The sequence below is a fragment of the Balaenoptera physalus genome, assembly GCF_965194825.1.
Source record: "Balaenoptera physalus genome assembly, chromosome: 3".
Classification (NCBI taxonomy): domain Eukaryota; kingdom Metazoa; phylum Chordata; class Mammalia; order Artiodactyla; family Balaenopteridae; genus Balaenoptera; species Balaenoptera physalus.
The window spans coordinates 170105230-170119649 of NC_138890.1; the positions used below are offsets into that span (position 1 = coordinate 170105230).

The window sequence follows — 14420 nt, forward strand, 5'->3', positions numbered from 1 at the left end:
ATGCTTACTTCTTTGGTTGTCTGCTACTACATCTGCCCCCAAGCAGCGTTTCTAGTTGTGCAAACCCAGCTCCATAGAATAATCACACACATGGACAGTATATTCATTTATTCCCTCAGGTATTGTACTCCTATTATTTACAAACACTTCCATTTACCTACCTCCCTGTATACATCAGTTTCCATAGATTGTAAGTAGACTGTATCATCAGATGTCACGTTTGTTAAAAGGTTTAGGAAATTAAGAATTTCCAAACAATTTTGGAAGCAGTGTTTCCTGCGTTATCTAACCATTTTTTTCATATATAAAGAAACTTTGAAAGTAAAAATGTCATTTTATTCATGCTGAAATTGCTATTTTTGCATGTAATTCAATGAATTACTTGGATACTTTTTAAAATTGTGTAGGTAATGACGTATAAGATACTAATTACTTTTAGAAGCAAATTGGGAAGTCCGTCTTATTTTGTGTTATTTTGGTTAAATTATCACAAAGCAGCTTTGTTATTATATTGTACATTGAGGTATCACCTTATATTTTATTGAGATTATTTTTAAGTTTCAGAAAATAAAGTAGGGAAATATGAAATACACTAAGTATTTTCTCAGAGGAACTTTCATTTGAAATTGTGTTAGAAGTTACATATTTAAGTTACATATTTTTTTTGTTGTTTATACCTTGAGCTTCAATGGCATAGCTGTGGACCGCCATGCTTTTAAAGGAACATATAAAGTAAAATAAGAATTCATGTGAGTTGATTTTTTTCAGTGGAAATATAAATCCTATAGATGAGGGTAACAGCTATTTAGAAACACATATGCAATTAGAGAAATAAAAAAAGTTCTACATGCAGTAAACCATCTATGTGGGAGTTTGGACTCTGGATTTAACAGATATTTTAATACTTAAAAATTTTTTTATTCCTATAGCTTGTTTTTAAATAGCAGGGACAAACTGCTAAGGGAGATATTTAAATTATAAATATTCTACATGCAGCCATTTTAAGGGAAAAATACAATATCAAACAAAAATTTTCTCTAGCTGCTAGTAGCAGTTTATTTTATAAACCACTTTTATAAAAGTGGTTCATTTTCTTTTTCTTTTATTTTACATTTTTAATATATCTACCTTATTTTATATGTATAACAACATAAATAAAGGTATATGCAATTTGCACTTCCTATTTATACACTACGTCTTTGTCAAATTGCAAGAAAATAGCCAAGAATCTGAATTTAAAATACCCATTCTTCATTTTTTTTTTTTTAATTTTACACTTTATTAATTAATTTATTTATTTTTGGCTGTGTTGGCTCCTCGTTTCTGTGCGAGGGCTTTCTCTGGTTGCGGCGAGCGGGGGCCACTCTTCATCGCGGTGCGCGGGCCTCTCACTATCGTGGCCTCTCTTGTTGCGGAGCACAGGCTCCAGACGCGCAGGCTCAGTAGTTGTGGCTCACGGGCCTAGTCGCTCCGCGGCATGTGGGATCTTCCCAGACCAGGGCTCGAACCCGTGTCCCCTGCATCGGCAGGCAGACTCTCAACCACTGTGCCACCAGGGAAGCCCCACCATTCTTCATTGTTAATAAAGCTTATTTTAAAACTTTGCACATTTTGGTGCTCTTTATCAATATGAATGCCATCGAGAAAGTTACTGATTTTCACTGATGTTAGCAGATTTTTAAAATAAGCATTTAGATGAGTATTTTGTTCAAATGTGCAGTTTTCATAGATGACACCTGACATGGTACAAGTCAACTAACTTCATAAACTCTCAGGCTTCAGGGATTCATCTCTAACTGCTTTTCAGTGAAATAACATTATTTTTCATTACTTTATAGTTTAATGTTTTCATAACTAAACTTTCTTAATTGTTCCTAATATTGCTAAAACTTGACTCTCAGATTTTCTATTTTGATTCTAAAGTCAGATACGTGGGGAAGAAAACCTCACAGTGACTGAGGTTCCTGTGACAGGACCTTTATTCCCACGGCTCCTCGCGGGCTTTTCCTTCACAGCCCGCAGTCGGTGGTCCGTGTCGGGAACGTGTGAATTTGGGGGCGGGTGCAGACAGAGGCTGGGCTTCGAGCCAGTTGGACCCAATGACCCCGTGGCTTCCTCCCCCAGGAGTGGAGGCTGGACCCCCTGGACCTTGTGGTCTCCCTGCAGCACCACCTGCGGCATCGGCTTCCAGGTGCGCCAGAGGTCCTGCAGCAACCCTACTCCGCGGCACGGGGGCCGGGTGTGTGTGGGACAGAACCGCGAGGAAAGGTACGTACCCTCCCTGCTCCCGGCATCGCCATCCTCGCGCTTACTGTCATCCCAGCGTGGTCGGTTCCCCTGCAGTTTTAGTTTTGGATCCGGCTCAGCTTCTCTGTGGCATCCCTTTGTGTTGAGCTGAATGACCCTCCTCTTTTTCTGACATTCTTTAATTCTGAGCAAAGCTGGGGGTTGACAGCATCGTTGGGCCGCCGTGAAGCCTGCACAGTTCATTCAGCTGAGCAGTTCCCGAGGGACTGGAGATCCAAGGTCACTGGGCACCTCTGCGCTGGGCTCCCCAGAGACTAAGCGTATGGGTCTGCTGGAGAATGCTTGTTCTTGTTGGAATTCAACTAGAGTTGAATTCTAGTCTCAAACCTCCACATCTGAATAGGGCCTGAGCTGGTCCTGGGCCCAGATGGTACTGCTTGGATGAGGTAAGTTTTCCATCACAACTAAATTAAGAACTGGCATGTAGGTGAGAACATAGTCAGTATTTTGGTTATATTTACAACTATGCGCTAGTCTCTTAACAGGTACCCTCAGTGAAGCTGCAGGACAACCCAGAAGGGGGGGGGGGGATCCCTTTCCACGTGCATTTTAAGCTTTCCGCACATCATAGGGACATTTGAGTTCAATCTCGCATTTAACAGTTTGTTGCTTTCTATAGACTCAGACATTTGGTTTTGGCCTCATAAAATCTACAGTTGTCATAATTGACTCTTTCTTGCATACTTAAAGTACACTCTCGTTTATGGGAGAAAATCCAAGTAGGTGAATTTCACATCACTTTCAGGATTCTTACTCTCCATATCACGTAAACTTATCCTATTGATCCATGAGAAACAAGCTGGCTTTCAGTACTTTTTAATGAAAATGTAGTAATGCTTATAGCCAGTGAAATGGGTTCAGTGGGAGTCTCAGGAAAATACTGTATGCAGTTATTTGCTATGTGATTAATATTTATATAGACAAAACCACAGGCTTAGTGTATAGATAATTCTCTACTAAATATTTATCACAACGTGAAATTAACTGGAATCATTTTTTTTTTCTTTCTTCACTGTGTACCTAAATCACCAAGTAAGACTTCGTTCTTTTGACTCAGAGAGAAAAATGAAGGATGACTTTTACAAAGCAGGGTTGGTCGTTTTTGTAGTAGTCCCCAGTGACAGACTTGCATAAGCTTGTCATTTCCAATCTGACACCAGTTGATAAGTGGGAAAGCCGATTATGGGGAAGTTGTCTCCCTGCTATTTCCCAGGGTTATAAGACTTAAATTGGTTGGAAGTTGTAAAATGCTATACGTTGTCACGTAATAGAGCCCATTCAGGCAAAGTCACCTTCATCTGTGCGAAGCCACTCCTAGAATCACGGCACCTCCACAACCACACACCTGTTATCACCTTTCCCAGGCTGAGCACGCGGGAAGGAAGAAGCTGGTTAATTCTGTGGTTAACATAGGTGTATGTTCTGTATCCATTTATGAGTGTTCATAAAGCTTCATTTTCAGAAAGAGATCAGGATGGCTAATGTGTTTGGGGAACTTACACTTAAAACATTCTTATTTTACAGAAGAAACACTCATTTGGGCTAGATGAATATTTGCTTAAGAAGGGAACGTTGGGACTTAAGTAATAGATGCCTGGATGGTAAGAACAAGGCCTGTGGCCCGGGGAAGTCTCCCTTTGGAACTGCCTTTCTAGGGGGCGTTCAAGAAAATAATGAAAACTAGAAAAGACAAACACATGATATCACTTTCTTGGTCTTCACAAACAAACGGTTCTTAGGTTTCTTTGCCATGTTATGCAGGAAGTCTCTCCACCTAAGTAATATAAAGAAACAGCATTCTGATTCTGAGAAAAGGGAAATTTGAGAACTAAACTCGAGATTAAAGGAGAGCCTTGTCTCCCTGAGAAGGTACAAAGGACGATGGACTAGACATACACAATCATTGATAAAATCACATTGTGTTTATTTGAACACCGTCAACCGTAAAGAACGCCTGAGTGGCCACAAATGAATAAATTGGCTCTCCTGGGAAAGTCCCGAAGTTAATGTTAGGACTACAGTCAGTGACTTTTGATTTGGGATAAAATCTCCAATATACGAAAAATTCAATGAGAGCTTTATTGCAACAGAGATCTCAGAAATAGCTACATCATTTTTTCTACATAATGCATAAAGAAAATATGTAACTTATATTCTAGATGTACTTTAAAAGGCATGGGCATTTTGTTTTTCTGCTCTAAAACTTCCTGGAAAATGATTTCCTTGAGTAGCAGAAACTGAATAGAAGCACTGACTCCTAAAAAGGTTACCAGCAAGGATGAAGCAATGCATCTCTGTGTATAAATATTATCAAAATGCAAATGTCATTGTCTGTATTTGTTTTCTCCTGCTGTGTGACACAAACTTGATGGCTTAAAGCAACACACATTTATCAACTCAAGTCTCGGTGGACCAGGAGTTCCTACATGACTCATCTGGGCTCTCTGCTTAGCCAGAGCTGTGGTCTCATCTGAGGCTCAGCTGGGGAAGGATTTACTTCCAAGATCATGTGGTTGTTATCAGCATTCAGTGCCTTGTGGGCTGTCAGTCTGGGATCTCAGCGTCTCACTAGTTGTCAGCCTGAGACGAGACGGTCCTCAGTTTCTTGCCAAGTGAGCCTTCCCAATATGGTCACTTGCTTCCTCAAATCCAGCAAGGAAGAGAATCTCCTTGCAAAATGGACATTACTCTCCTATGTAATGTCATCACAAAGGTGACAAACCACCACCATTCCATATTCTGTTGGCTAGAAGAAAGTCACAGACCCGGTCCTCAGTCAAGAGGGGGACATTACACAGGATGTGAACATCAGAAGGGCAGAGATCATTGGGATCACCATATAGTTTATCTGCTAGTGTCGATTATCTGTCCCTGATGTGTACAAAATGCATTTCCCCCCTCCCAAGTTTCCACAAAATTTTATACCATTCAGTCATTTCCCCAAAGTCCAGAACCTTATTTAAGTCAGACCCACATGTGAATGAGCCTTCCTGGGTGTAGTTCATCTCAATCTGTCCATCTTTAAAATGAGAGACACGTTATCTGCCACCAACACACCCAGTGTACCCATGGTGGGACAGGCAAAGGGTTACAGCTACAGATAGTTCCGTTGAAAAAGAGGGGAAATGGAAAGTACAAAGAAATTTCCATTGAAATTCTGAAATCTATTCAGACAAGTGTATGGAGTTGCTTGATTAAGTTTCAAGGCTTGGCCATGATTCTCCACAATTCTTAGCTCTGTTTTCTGGGCTCTCACTTCTGTTCCCTGAATCATCCTTCCTTTCTCATGAAAGGTAGCATGTGCTTCCAGCTGGGCAGTTTAATCAGCCTGCTTCCTGCCAGTACAAGTTTGGGTTTCCAACAGCCTCATTTCATTTGTACTTTCTCCATACATTTCAGTCTAAGCTGGTGATCTTTTTGCTGAAATAAACTCTATAAGTCTTCTGTGAATTTCCTTGGGGTTTACTCCGCTAAACAGATCTACACCCATAGATCTTTTTGAGGTAGCCCTTCTCTACCTGGGGTTCCTGCTGAGATGGCTGAGGGACAACACCCTCCAGCTTGCTTGTGACTGAGAGGATCTGCGACTCTTGCTCTTGACCTTTTGAAAGGACTCCTTGTATGACTGAACTGCATGACTCTGATCTTTTGATGTTTCTGAGGTTTTAACAAAAGGTTGTACAGTCACATCCTCAGCTTTTTACTCTATGTCAGCCTTTCCTGACAGTGCTCAGAAGCTGCTTCTTCGTTTTAGCATCTTTCGCCATCAGGAGAGGCCAAGAATTTCCAAAACCATCCAGACCTGCTTCTTTCCATTTAATATTGCTTCCCTCAATTATTTTTCCTTCCACATTTTACTATAAGCAGCAAGAAGAAACCAGGTGGCACCTTCAACACTTTGCTTGAAAATTTCCTTAGCTATATAACTCAAGTCACTCTTACATATTCTGCTTTCCATATAACTGCAGTGACAAATTTGGAAGATTTCTTCATTGTATGACAAGGGTCTCCCTTCTTCTAGCTTCTAATAATATGATCCTATTTTCTTTTAATGTCTTTATTGCACTAAAGATATATATATATAACATAAAATTTGCCATTTAACCATTTTTAAGTGTTCAGTTCAGTGGCATAATTACATTTACAGTATTGTGCAACCATAACACTATTTCCAAAACTTTTGCATCACCCCAAACAGGAACTCTGAAACCAAAAAGCAATAACTCCCTGTTATTTCCTCCTTCCAACCCCTGATAACCTTTAATCTATAAATTTACCTATTTAGGAGATTTCATATAAGTAGAATCATACAATATTTGCTATTTGTATGTCTGGCTTATTTCACTTAGCATATTGTTTTCAAAGTTCATTCATGTTGTAGCATGTATCAGAACTTCACTGCTTTTTAAGGCTGAATAATATTCTTCTGCACGGCTGCATCATATTGTGTTTACCCATTTACCTATCAGTTGACATTTGGGTTATTTCCACCTTTTGGCTACTGTGAATGATGCTGCCATGAATGCAAGTATCTGTTTAAGTCCTTGTTTCAGTTCTTTTGTGTACATATGTAGGAGTGTGTGTGTATATATATGTATAGAATTGCTAGGTCATATATTAATTCCATGTTTAGCTTTTAGAGCAACTGCAAAATTGTTTTCTACATTGACTTCATCATTTACATCCCTACCAGCTATGTACAAGTGTTCCAATTTCTCTACATCCTTGCCAACACCTGTTATTTTTCATTTTTTGATTATAGCCATTCTAGCAAGTATAAAATGTCTCATTGTTGTTTTGATTTACATTTCCCTAAGACGAATGATGTTGAGCATCTTCTCATGTGCTTATTGGCCATCTGTATGTCTTTTTTGAAAACGTCTAGGCCTTTGCCCAGTTTCTAATTGGGATGGCTTTGTTGTTGTTGAGTTTTACTTCTTTATTTTATCTCCTTCTAAACCTTCACTGGAAGCATCCTCCTAGTCTACATGTATACTAACAGTCTGTTCAAGGTGATTTGGGTTTTCTCTACCATGCTTTTCAAAATTCTGCTTGCTTCTACTCATTCTCTAGTCCTGAAGCCTCTTTCATATTTTTAGATATTTCTTACAGTAGCACTACATGCCTAGGTGCCAAGATCGGTCTTAGTTGTCATTCATAATAATATTACTTCACACTTAGCTGCCTAAAACACCACATGCTTTATTGGCTCACAGTTCCTGTGGTTTCGTAGTCTGGACAGAGCTTACCTGGGTCCTTGGCTTCAGGATCTCACAAGGGTGCACCAAGGTGTAGACTGTTGCCATGGTCACATCTGAGGCTCAGTAGGAGAGGGGAGGGGCCTGCTTCCTAAATCCCGTGGCTGTCAGCCACATTCAGTTCCTTCCGTGTCGTTGGACCGAAGCTGTTATCCAGAAGCTGCCTTCAGTTCCTTGCCACCTGGGCCTTACGCATCTGACTGCTTACTACTTCAGAGCCAGCAAGGGAGAGAATTTCTTGAAAGAAGGACATTACACTTATGTAACATAGTCATGGGAGTGACAGCCTGTCATCTTTGCCATATTCTATTGGTTAGAAGCAAGTCCTAGGTCCCACCCACACTGAGTGGGAGGGGTTTACACAGGATGTGAATTCCAGGAAGCAAGGTTCATGAAGACCATGCTCAAGTCTTTCCACTGCATTACCAAAGTTAAGAGACCCAGGAACCAATGGGGGTTTATTATATGATTTTTCTTCGTCTTTGTGGGCAAGTTTACTTAATCCTGTGATGAGCCAAAGTGATGCTGTTTGCAAGCCATTATCATCACTCTATCTTACTGGTTCCCTTAGCTTTCCCTTGGGGTAAAAAATAATATTATGGAGGACTCAATACATGTACAGTTTCTCTGGTGCCACAAAAGATTCCATTATCCCAGTGTGGCCCAGCCAAGGAACAATCACTTAAAGCAAACCAAGAAGAAAACAGTTCTAACAGCGCTCTGATTGGTTCAGGCTCACAGAGGTTTCAGTGAGAAACCAACATGGATTGAACCACCACAGAACACAATTTGTAGCCTGAAGAAATAAGACAAGGAACATGATATGGTATTGAAAGTCTAGTCTATCCAGGATTATGAAAGACAATGCTCTTCACAGAGACTAGGTTTGTGGAACAATGGATAATTTCTGGAGAAATATTGCTGGGCTATTAATTCATTTTTAAATGCAAAATGAGAATGAGCAGTCATGGGCAAGATTAAAATCCTAATTTTTAATGCATCATGAAATGCATCTGTGACTGTCAGCGCTTTAAGATGCTAGAGGTCCAGGAGAGCAAATAAAATTTCAAAACTGTCTAGCTTATCATTTGGTAAAAGCCAGCTGTGTATTAAGGACCAGAGAATGAGGAACCAGTGGCTGGTCTACTGTGTAGCTATTTTATCCATAAATTAATAAAAATCCTTGCACACCCAGAGTCACCAAGGTAACTAAGTTTAGACGCCCATTGTTGTTTGTAACACTAGAGGCCCAAGCAGCAGTTTAACAAGAGGTACGTCTCTCAGCGGCATGTGTTTGTTGGGTGAAGGAGTTAGGGGGGCAGAGCAACAGTACTCCCTTGAAATTGCAGAGAATCCAGAGTTAGGAGCTTGTAAGGGCTTAGCCTCTGAGCAGACTCTCCCAGGTTGAATTCGTGAGTGAAATCCAGACATAAAGGGACAGACAGGCAATTTCTAGTTCCCTCTGACCTCCCTTGCAGAGGGTGACAGTCACATATCCTGGTGTGCCTTTTGTCATAGGACTACTATAGAAAGAGAAAGAGAAGGGGGAAAGCACATTGTTGACCACCTAAAAATGAGGCCAAGTAACACTGGTTGAAATTTCTATGCTACACGCAGTTATCAAATTCTCCAGCTGTGGACTTTCAGCTGTAATAATACACTGAGCGTATTCATGGGAGGGCCTGCTGTAGGCAGAGATGAGGAAGGATTTATGCACTATGATTTATTTTGCTGTGGGGAAGTGGGAGCTCAGTTGCTGTGCCTTTTATTAAAAGTCGAGGGTTTTATAAGTATTTTTAGTAAGATTTTCCTTTGCCCTCCCTACTCTTATTGTCGGTTTGTTTTTGTTTCTGCAAGCTGAAGTTCATGTCAAGGAGTCGAGGACGTCCAGATCTTTTTAAATATGGGCAAAATCACCTTGGAAACAGGAGGTGGCCTTCTATCCACAATGAGAGAAGCTACACATGGATATTTTGAATTAAATGCTGAAAGTTCTGATGTTCTGAGTTTTCTTGACTTACTTCTTCCAAACGCGTTCTTAAAACAAATGGCAGTTGCCTCACAGAACAATCCTTGCACCAACATGTATGCTAATAATCACTAAGGAGTCAGGATGCTTTGCTTTACTTATGGTAACTCTACACATCTGCACAGGCTTCCTGAGGTCAGATGCTTTTCATCTATTGTGTCCTCAGTGTTGTTTTGGCTCTTCTATCTAGAGGTCACACTCTCTTAATTAGAAGCCTCCTTCCCCTTCCTTCCCACATGTGAAACTGTCCAGAGTCCTGAGCTCCGAGACTCAGGGCCCCAGAGGACTATCTGTCTTAAACAATCAAGCACACAAGGAAGAGCGATAACTATTCAGTTTCACTGGCTACGCTTTCATGTGGAGATTTAGAGACCTAACCATTTTCCTGATTGGTTCTCGACTCTCTGAAAGCTCCTTCCGCTGTGAAATATCGACCCTCTCTCCCTAGAAGTAAGCATGCCTCCCACTTTCATTGGAGAGGCTGACTTTGGACTCTGCTGTTTACTTACTTGCTTTTCTGTACATCCACACAGCTGCCATCTCACTCCCATTCTACCAGATGCCATGGATGTGATGTCCCTTCCCTTCTCTTGCCATCACCATCCTCTTTGTCCAACTTGGGCTATCTCTCCCTCAGGTGGCTGGCATCTGTACCCTCCTGGCCGGCATCTGCCCCATAAACTCCTCCTGCACGTGACCCCTCACCCTGAGCCTTCGGAGGCTCAGACCCCTCACTCAAGCAAGGAGAGCTCCCCTCATCTCAGGGGCTCCTGCACCAGCAGGATGATGAGACGCCAACTTCTGTAGTCCAGCCTTCACTCTAACTCTGACGGTGCTATTTTGTCTCTGGAGCTTGGTGGGATTTCCTTGCTTCCTTGCAAATAAAGTTCAAGTTCTTCCACCCTATTTGTGTAAAGAGAGATCATTCCACTCCTTTCGCCTTTTTCTATTCACGTCTCCTCCATCACCTTTTTGCTTCACTCTTCCCGCTCCTACCTTCTGTTCTTTTCCAGAATGCTCACTCTGCTTCATCCTGTTGACTCCCTTCAGCTTGGCCTGGCTTCTTGCTTTTCATGGCTGTACCTGTTCCGGAATCCATCACATTCTTCATTAAATGTCCCTGGTTTGATGGGAAGACAGTTGAATCGTTATCAACATTGGCTGTCAGGAAACTACGCTCCCCGAATTACCTCTCTTACATTCTGGGAATCAGCTGTTTACCTCTCTTTTTTTCTCATTAAGATAGATAGTGTTTTCTGACTATGGAGAATGGTATGGAGCGCCCTTAAAAAAATAAAAAAAGAATTGCTATATGATCCAGCAATCCCACTCCGGGGATATATCCAGAAAAAAACTCTAATTCAAAAAGATACATGCACCCCAGTTCATAGCAGCACTGTTTACAATAGCCAAGGCATGGAAGCAGCCTAAGTGTCCATGGACAGATGAATAGATAAAGAAGATGTTGTATACATATACAATGGAATACTACACAGCCATAAAAAACAATGAAATAATGCAATTTCTAGCAACATGGATGGGCCTAGAGATTATCATACTAAGTGAAGTAAGTCAGAAAGAAAGACAAATACCATATGATATCACTTACATGCCGAATCTAAAATATGACACAAATGAACTTATTTACAAAACAGAAACAGACTCACAGTCATAGAAAACGAACTTAAGTTACTAAAGGGGAAAGGGAGGAGGGATAAATTAGGAGTTTGGGATTAACATATACACACTACTACATATAAAATAGGTTTAAAAAAAAAGGACCTACTGTATAGCACAGGGAACTATATTCAATATCTTGCAATAAACAATAATGGAAAAGAATATGAAAAAATATATATATAATGTATATTTTATATATATGTGTAACTGAATCACTTTGCTATACATCTGAAATTAACACCACATTGTAAATTAACTCTACTTCAATAAGAAAATAAAGATAGTGTGTTCTATCCTGCACATCCTGGACTTGGGTCTGTTTCCTTGTATGCATCTCAGGTTGGACACACCTGTGATAGGGAGGTACTCTTTGTGCTTTTGAGCACTTAATGAGACACAATTGCCAAATGTGTCTCACTAAGTTTGGCTACATTCAGAATAACATCTTCCCTATGAGCTGTAAACCTGCACATTGCCAGGTTGTTTCCTTCTTATTTTTTGTTTGTTTCCCTCACTTTGCTTTATTTCACTTGTAGTATTAAAGACGAGGAGAAATTTGATCCTTCTAAGGCTAAGGAAAGCCATGTATATTTGGCTAAAAATTGGCAGTATGAATGTACATGTAGAAGTATAGTCAATCACTAAAATATAGGACTAATTGTCAACAGTAATTCAACTCTTTTTGGGTAACAGGTGGTCGGTCATCTAAATTAAGGTAGCTAGACATCATTCTGAGAGTCTACAAATAAATTTAAAAATACAATAACTTGGCAGTATGTGACTTGAAGCTTCATGCTAAAATTAGACTAACTTTTCTTTGACTCATATTAGTAGGATTATGGGCCTTATTTGATTCGAGGATGAGAAATGAATTCCAAATACAATTTGCTGCCTTTATATTCATAACCTACTTTATCTTTCAGTGTTTATGTTTAGAAGATAAACTCCCTACTTAGGTATTTTCTATGTGTTCATTTTTTGAGTGTCTATTTGAAGGGTTTTTGTTTGTTTCTCCTCTAATTGGCTGCACAGGAAGATCCATCCTGCATTGTGAGTCTAACATTTTTTCGTTGTCTCCCGCGCATCCCATTGTCTGTGCACACACAGCATGGCCAGCGCCACATCCGCCTCCTTCCCTGGGTGACCACCCGGAACACGAAACGCCCCTCACGCGGAGCATGCCCATGGGTTCAACATCCCGTGCAGGGCCAGAGAGTAGAAAGCCTGTGGCCTCACGTTCCACTAAACCCTTGCTTTTTTCCTCTTGGTTTCCTCATTACAGATACTGCAATGAGCATCTGCTGTGCCCCCCACACATGTTCTGGACAGGCTGGGGTCCCTGGGAACGGTGCACAGCGCAGTGTGGAGGTGGCATTCAGGCTCGCCGCAGAACCTGCGAGAATGGTCCTGACTGTGCGGGCTGTAGTGTGGTGAGTAGTCCTCCTCATCCCCAGCCCACAGTCTAGAGCTGGGAGTCCAGAGTCAGCACACACTAGATGCTCTGCAAACACAAGGTGTTCTGCAAACTGAATGCTCTGCAAACACAAGATGTTCTGCAAAGACTAGATGATCTGCAAGGACTAGGTGCTCTCACACACTAGATATTCTGCAAACACAAGATCCTCAGCAGACACTAGATATACTGCAAACATTAAGTGCTCCATAAACATGACACATCCAGGCACTAGATGCTGTGAATCACATAAGTCTTTCTGGTTAATGAGAATATCTGGAGGAGATACTGGAAATTCAGAGTATCCTGAAGGCTGATTGGAATAAATATTCTCATATAAGATACACTGCCCCAGGAGTTTTCCAGTTCTCATTTCTGAGCTAGTACAGAAACTTCAGTCTGCTTAACTCTGGGCACTATATTTGGTTTGGGAAATGGGATACAGTTGTCATACTGGGCCCGCGCTAAGTTATAAAATGCGGACAAACTGGAGACACTGAGGATTGAGAAACTTTATGGGGCCATTGTCAGAGCACATTTGGTGCCAATTCTGAGGGAATAAAAGACAAATGATGGTTTTGTTTTTCTTCTGCCTTAACGGGTCCTATTTCCCTTAACACTTTAGACTCTCAAATAAAATTCCACTTGTGGAAAGGCCTGTTGTTGCTCGTCCTGTGTCATCTGTCAGAATGATTGAGCACCAAAGGCTGCTGGGCTTTTACTTTATTTGCCTGCCCCTGGTGCTGGCCCTGCAGAGTGGCTGCAAAGACAGTGCAGGTGTTTTGGTGGAGAGGTTCAGCCTGAGAAGGTCTGGCTTGGCGCCCTTCCTCACTGGTCTTCCAGTTGGTCTTTGCAGCAATTTTGTAACGTTGGCTCATGAGGCTTAGGAGGTTTCTGTGTGGCTGTAAAGTTTGTTTTTGTGAGATGCAAAGACCACACACTCCAGATAGCCTTGGGAAATTTGGAGAGAAGAAGAGGATTATTAGATGCTTTGCCAGATATTACGCCCAACCCAAGGAGATTTCTGTTATTGGGATTTGCAATTAGATTTCTTCCCCTTTGCACTGGCAAAGTTTGCAGTAACTTTAATAGAATCTATCACTGGTTATAGAGGCACTTCTTTCCAGGTCACCCTGAACTAAATTTCAACCAAGGAAAATCTTAGTATCCAGTTTCGGATGACGTATTTATGGATATTTCAGATGCTAAGATTTTAAATTATTTATGAAAATGTGACAGGTAAATCTGTGAACATTCACATGTTCTAGGAAAATAGTTCAAATGTGGTAGATTTATTCTTTGCTGAAATATATCAGTCCTGTTCCCGGTGGCTCGACATCTAACACTGGGATCTCCACTCCCATATCAAGGTTTGTCTCCTCTGCTGGGAAACCACAGGGATGGATGACCTGAGTTGATCTTGCACTTTAGTCTCTAAAACTTTGCAATACGAAGAACTCAGAAAACATTTCAAGTCATTCATTTTCTTATTGCAAACTGACTTCAATTATTACATTTAAAAACAGTTTAATGAAAGAAAAATTACATTAAGGAAAGAGTAGCCTATCTCCTACATAGTCACTGGAGTATGTGTGTGTGTGTGTGTGTGTGTGTGTGTGATACATATGATTATAAATGTAAAAACTGAATGTCTTTCCAAAATGTTCATGTATTTTGGCTTTATTTGTGTCTA

The 14420-nt window shown here is 40.8% G+C and overlaps 1 protein-coding gene across 5 annotated transcripts in view; it reads left to right on the plus strand.

The window, feature by feature from the left end:
• SEMA5A (semaphorin 5A) overlaps positions 1 to 14420 on the plus strand; it is a 537896-nt gene that overhangs the window by 419041 nt on the left and 104435 nt on the right. For all 5 annotated transcript variants that reach the window (XM_082454374.1, XM_082454372.1, XM_082454375.1 and 2 more), the window contains 2 exons: positions 2125 to 2268; positions 12557 to 12704. In XM_082454374.1, coding sequence (XP_082310500.1) covers positions 2125 to 2268; positions 12557 to 12704 — 292 coding nt within the window. The remainder of the gene's footprint in view (positions 1 to 2124; positions 2269 to 12556; positions 12705 to 14420) is intronic.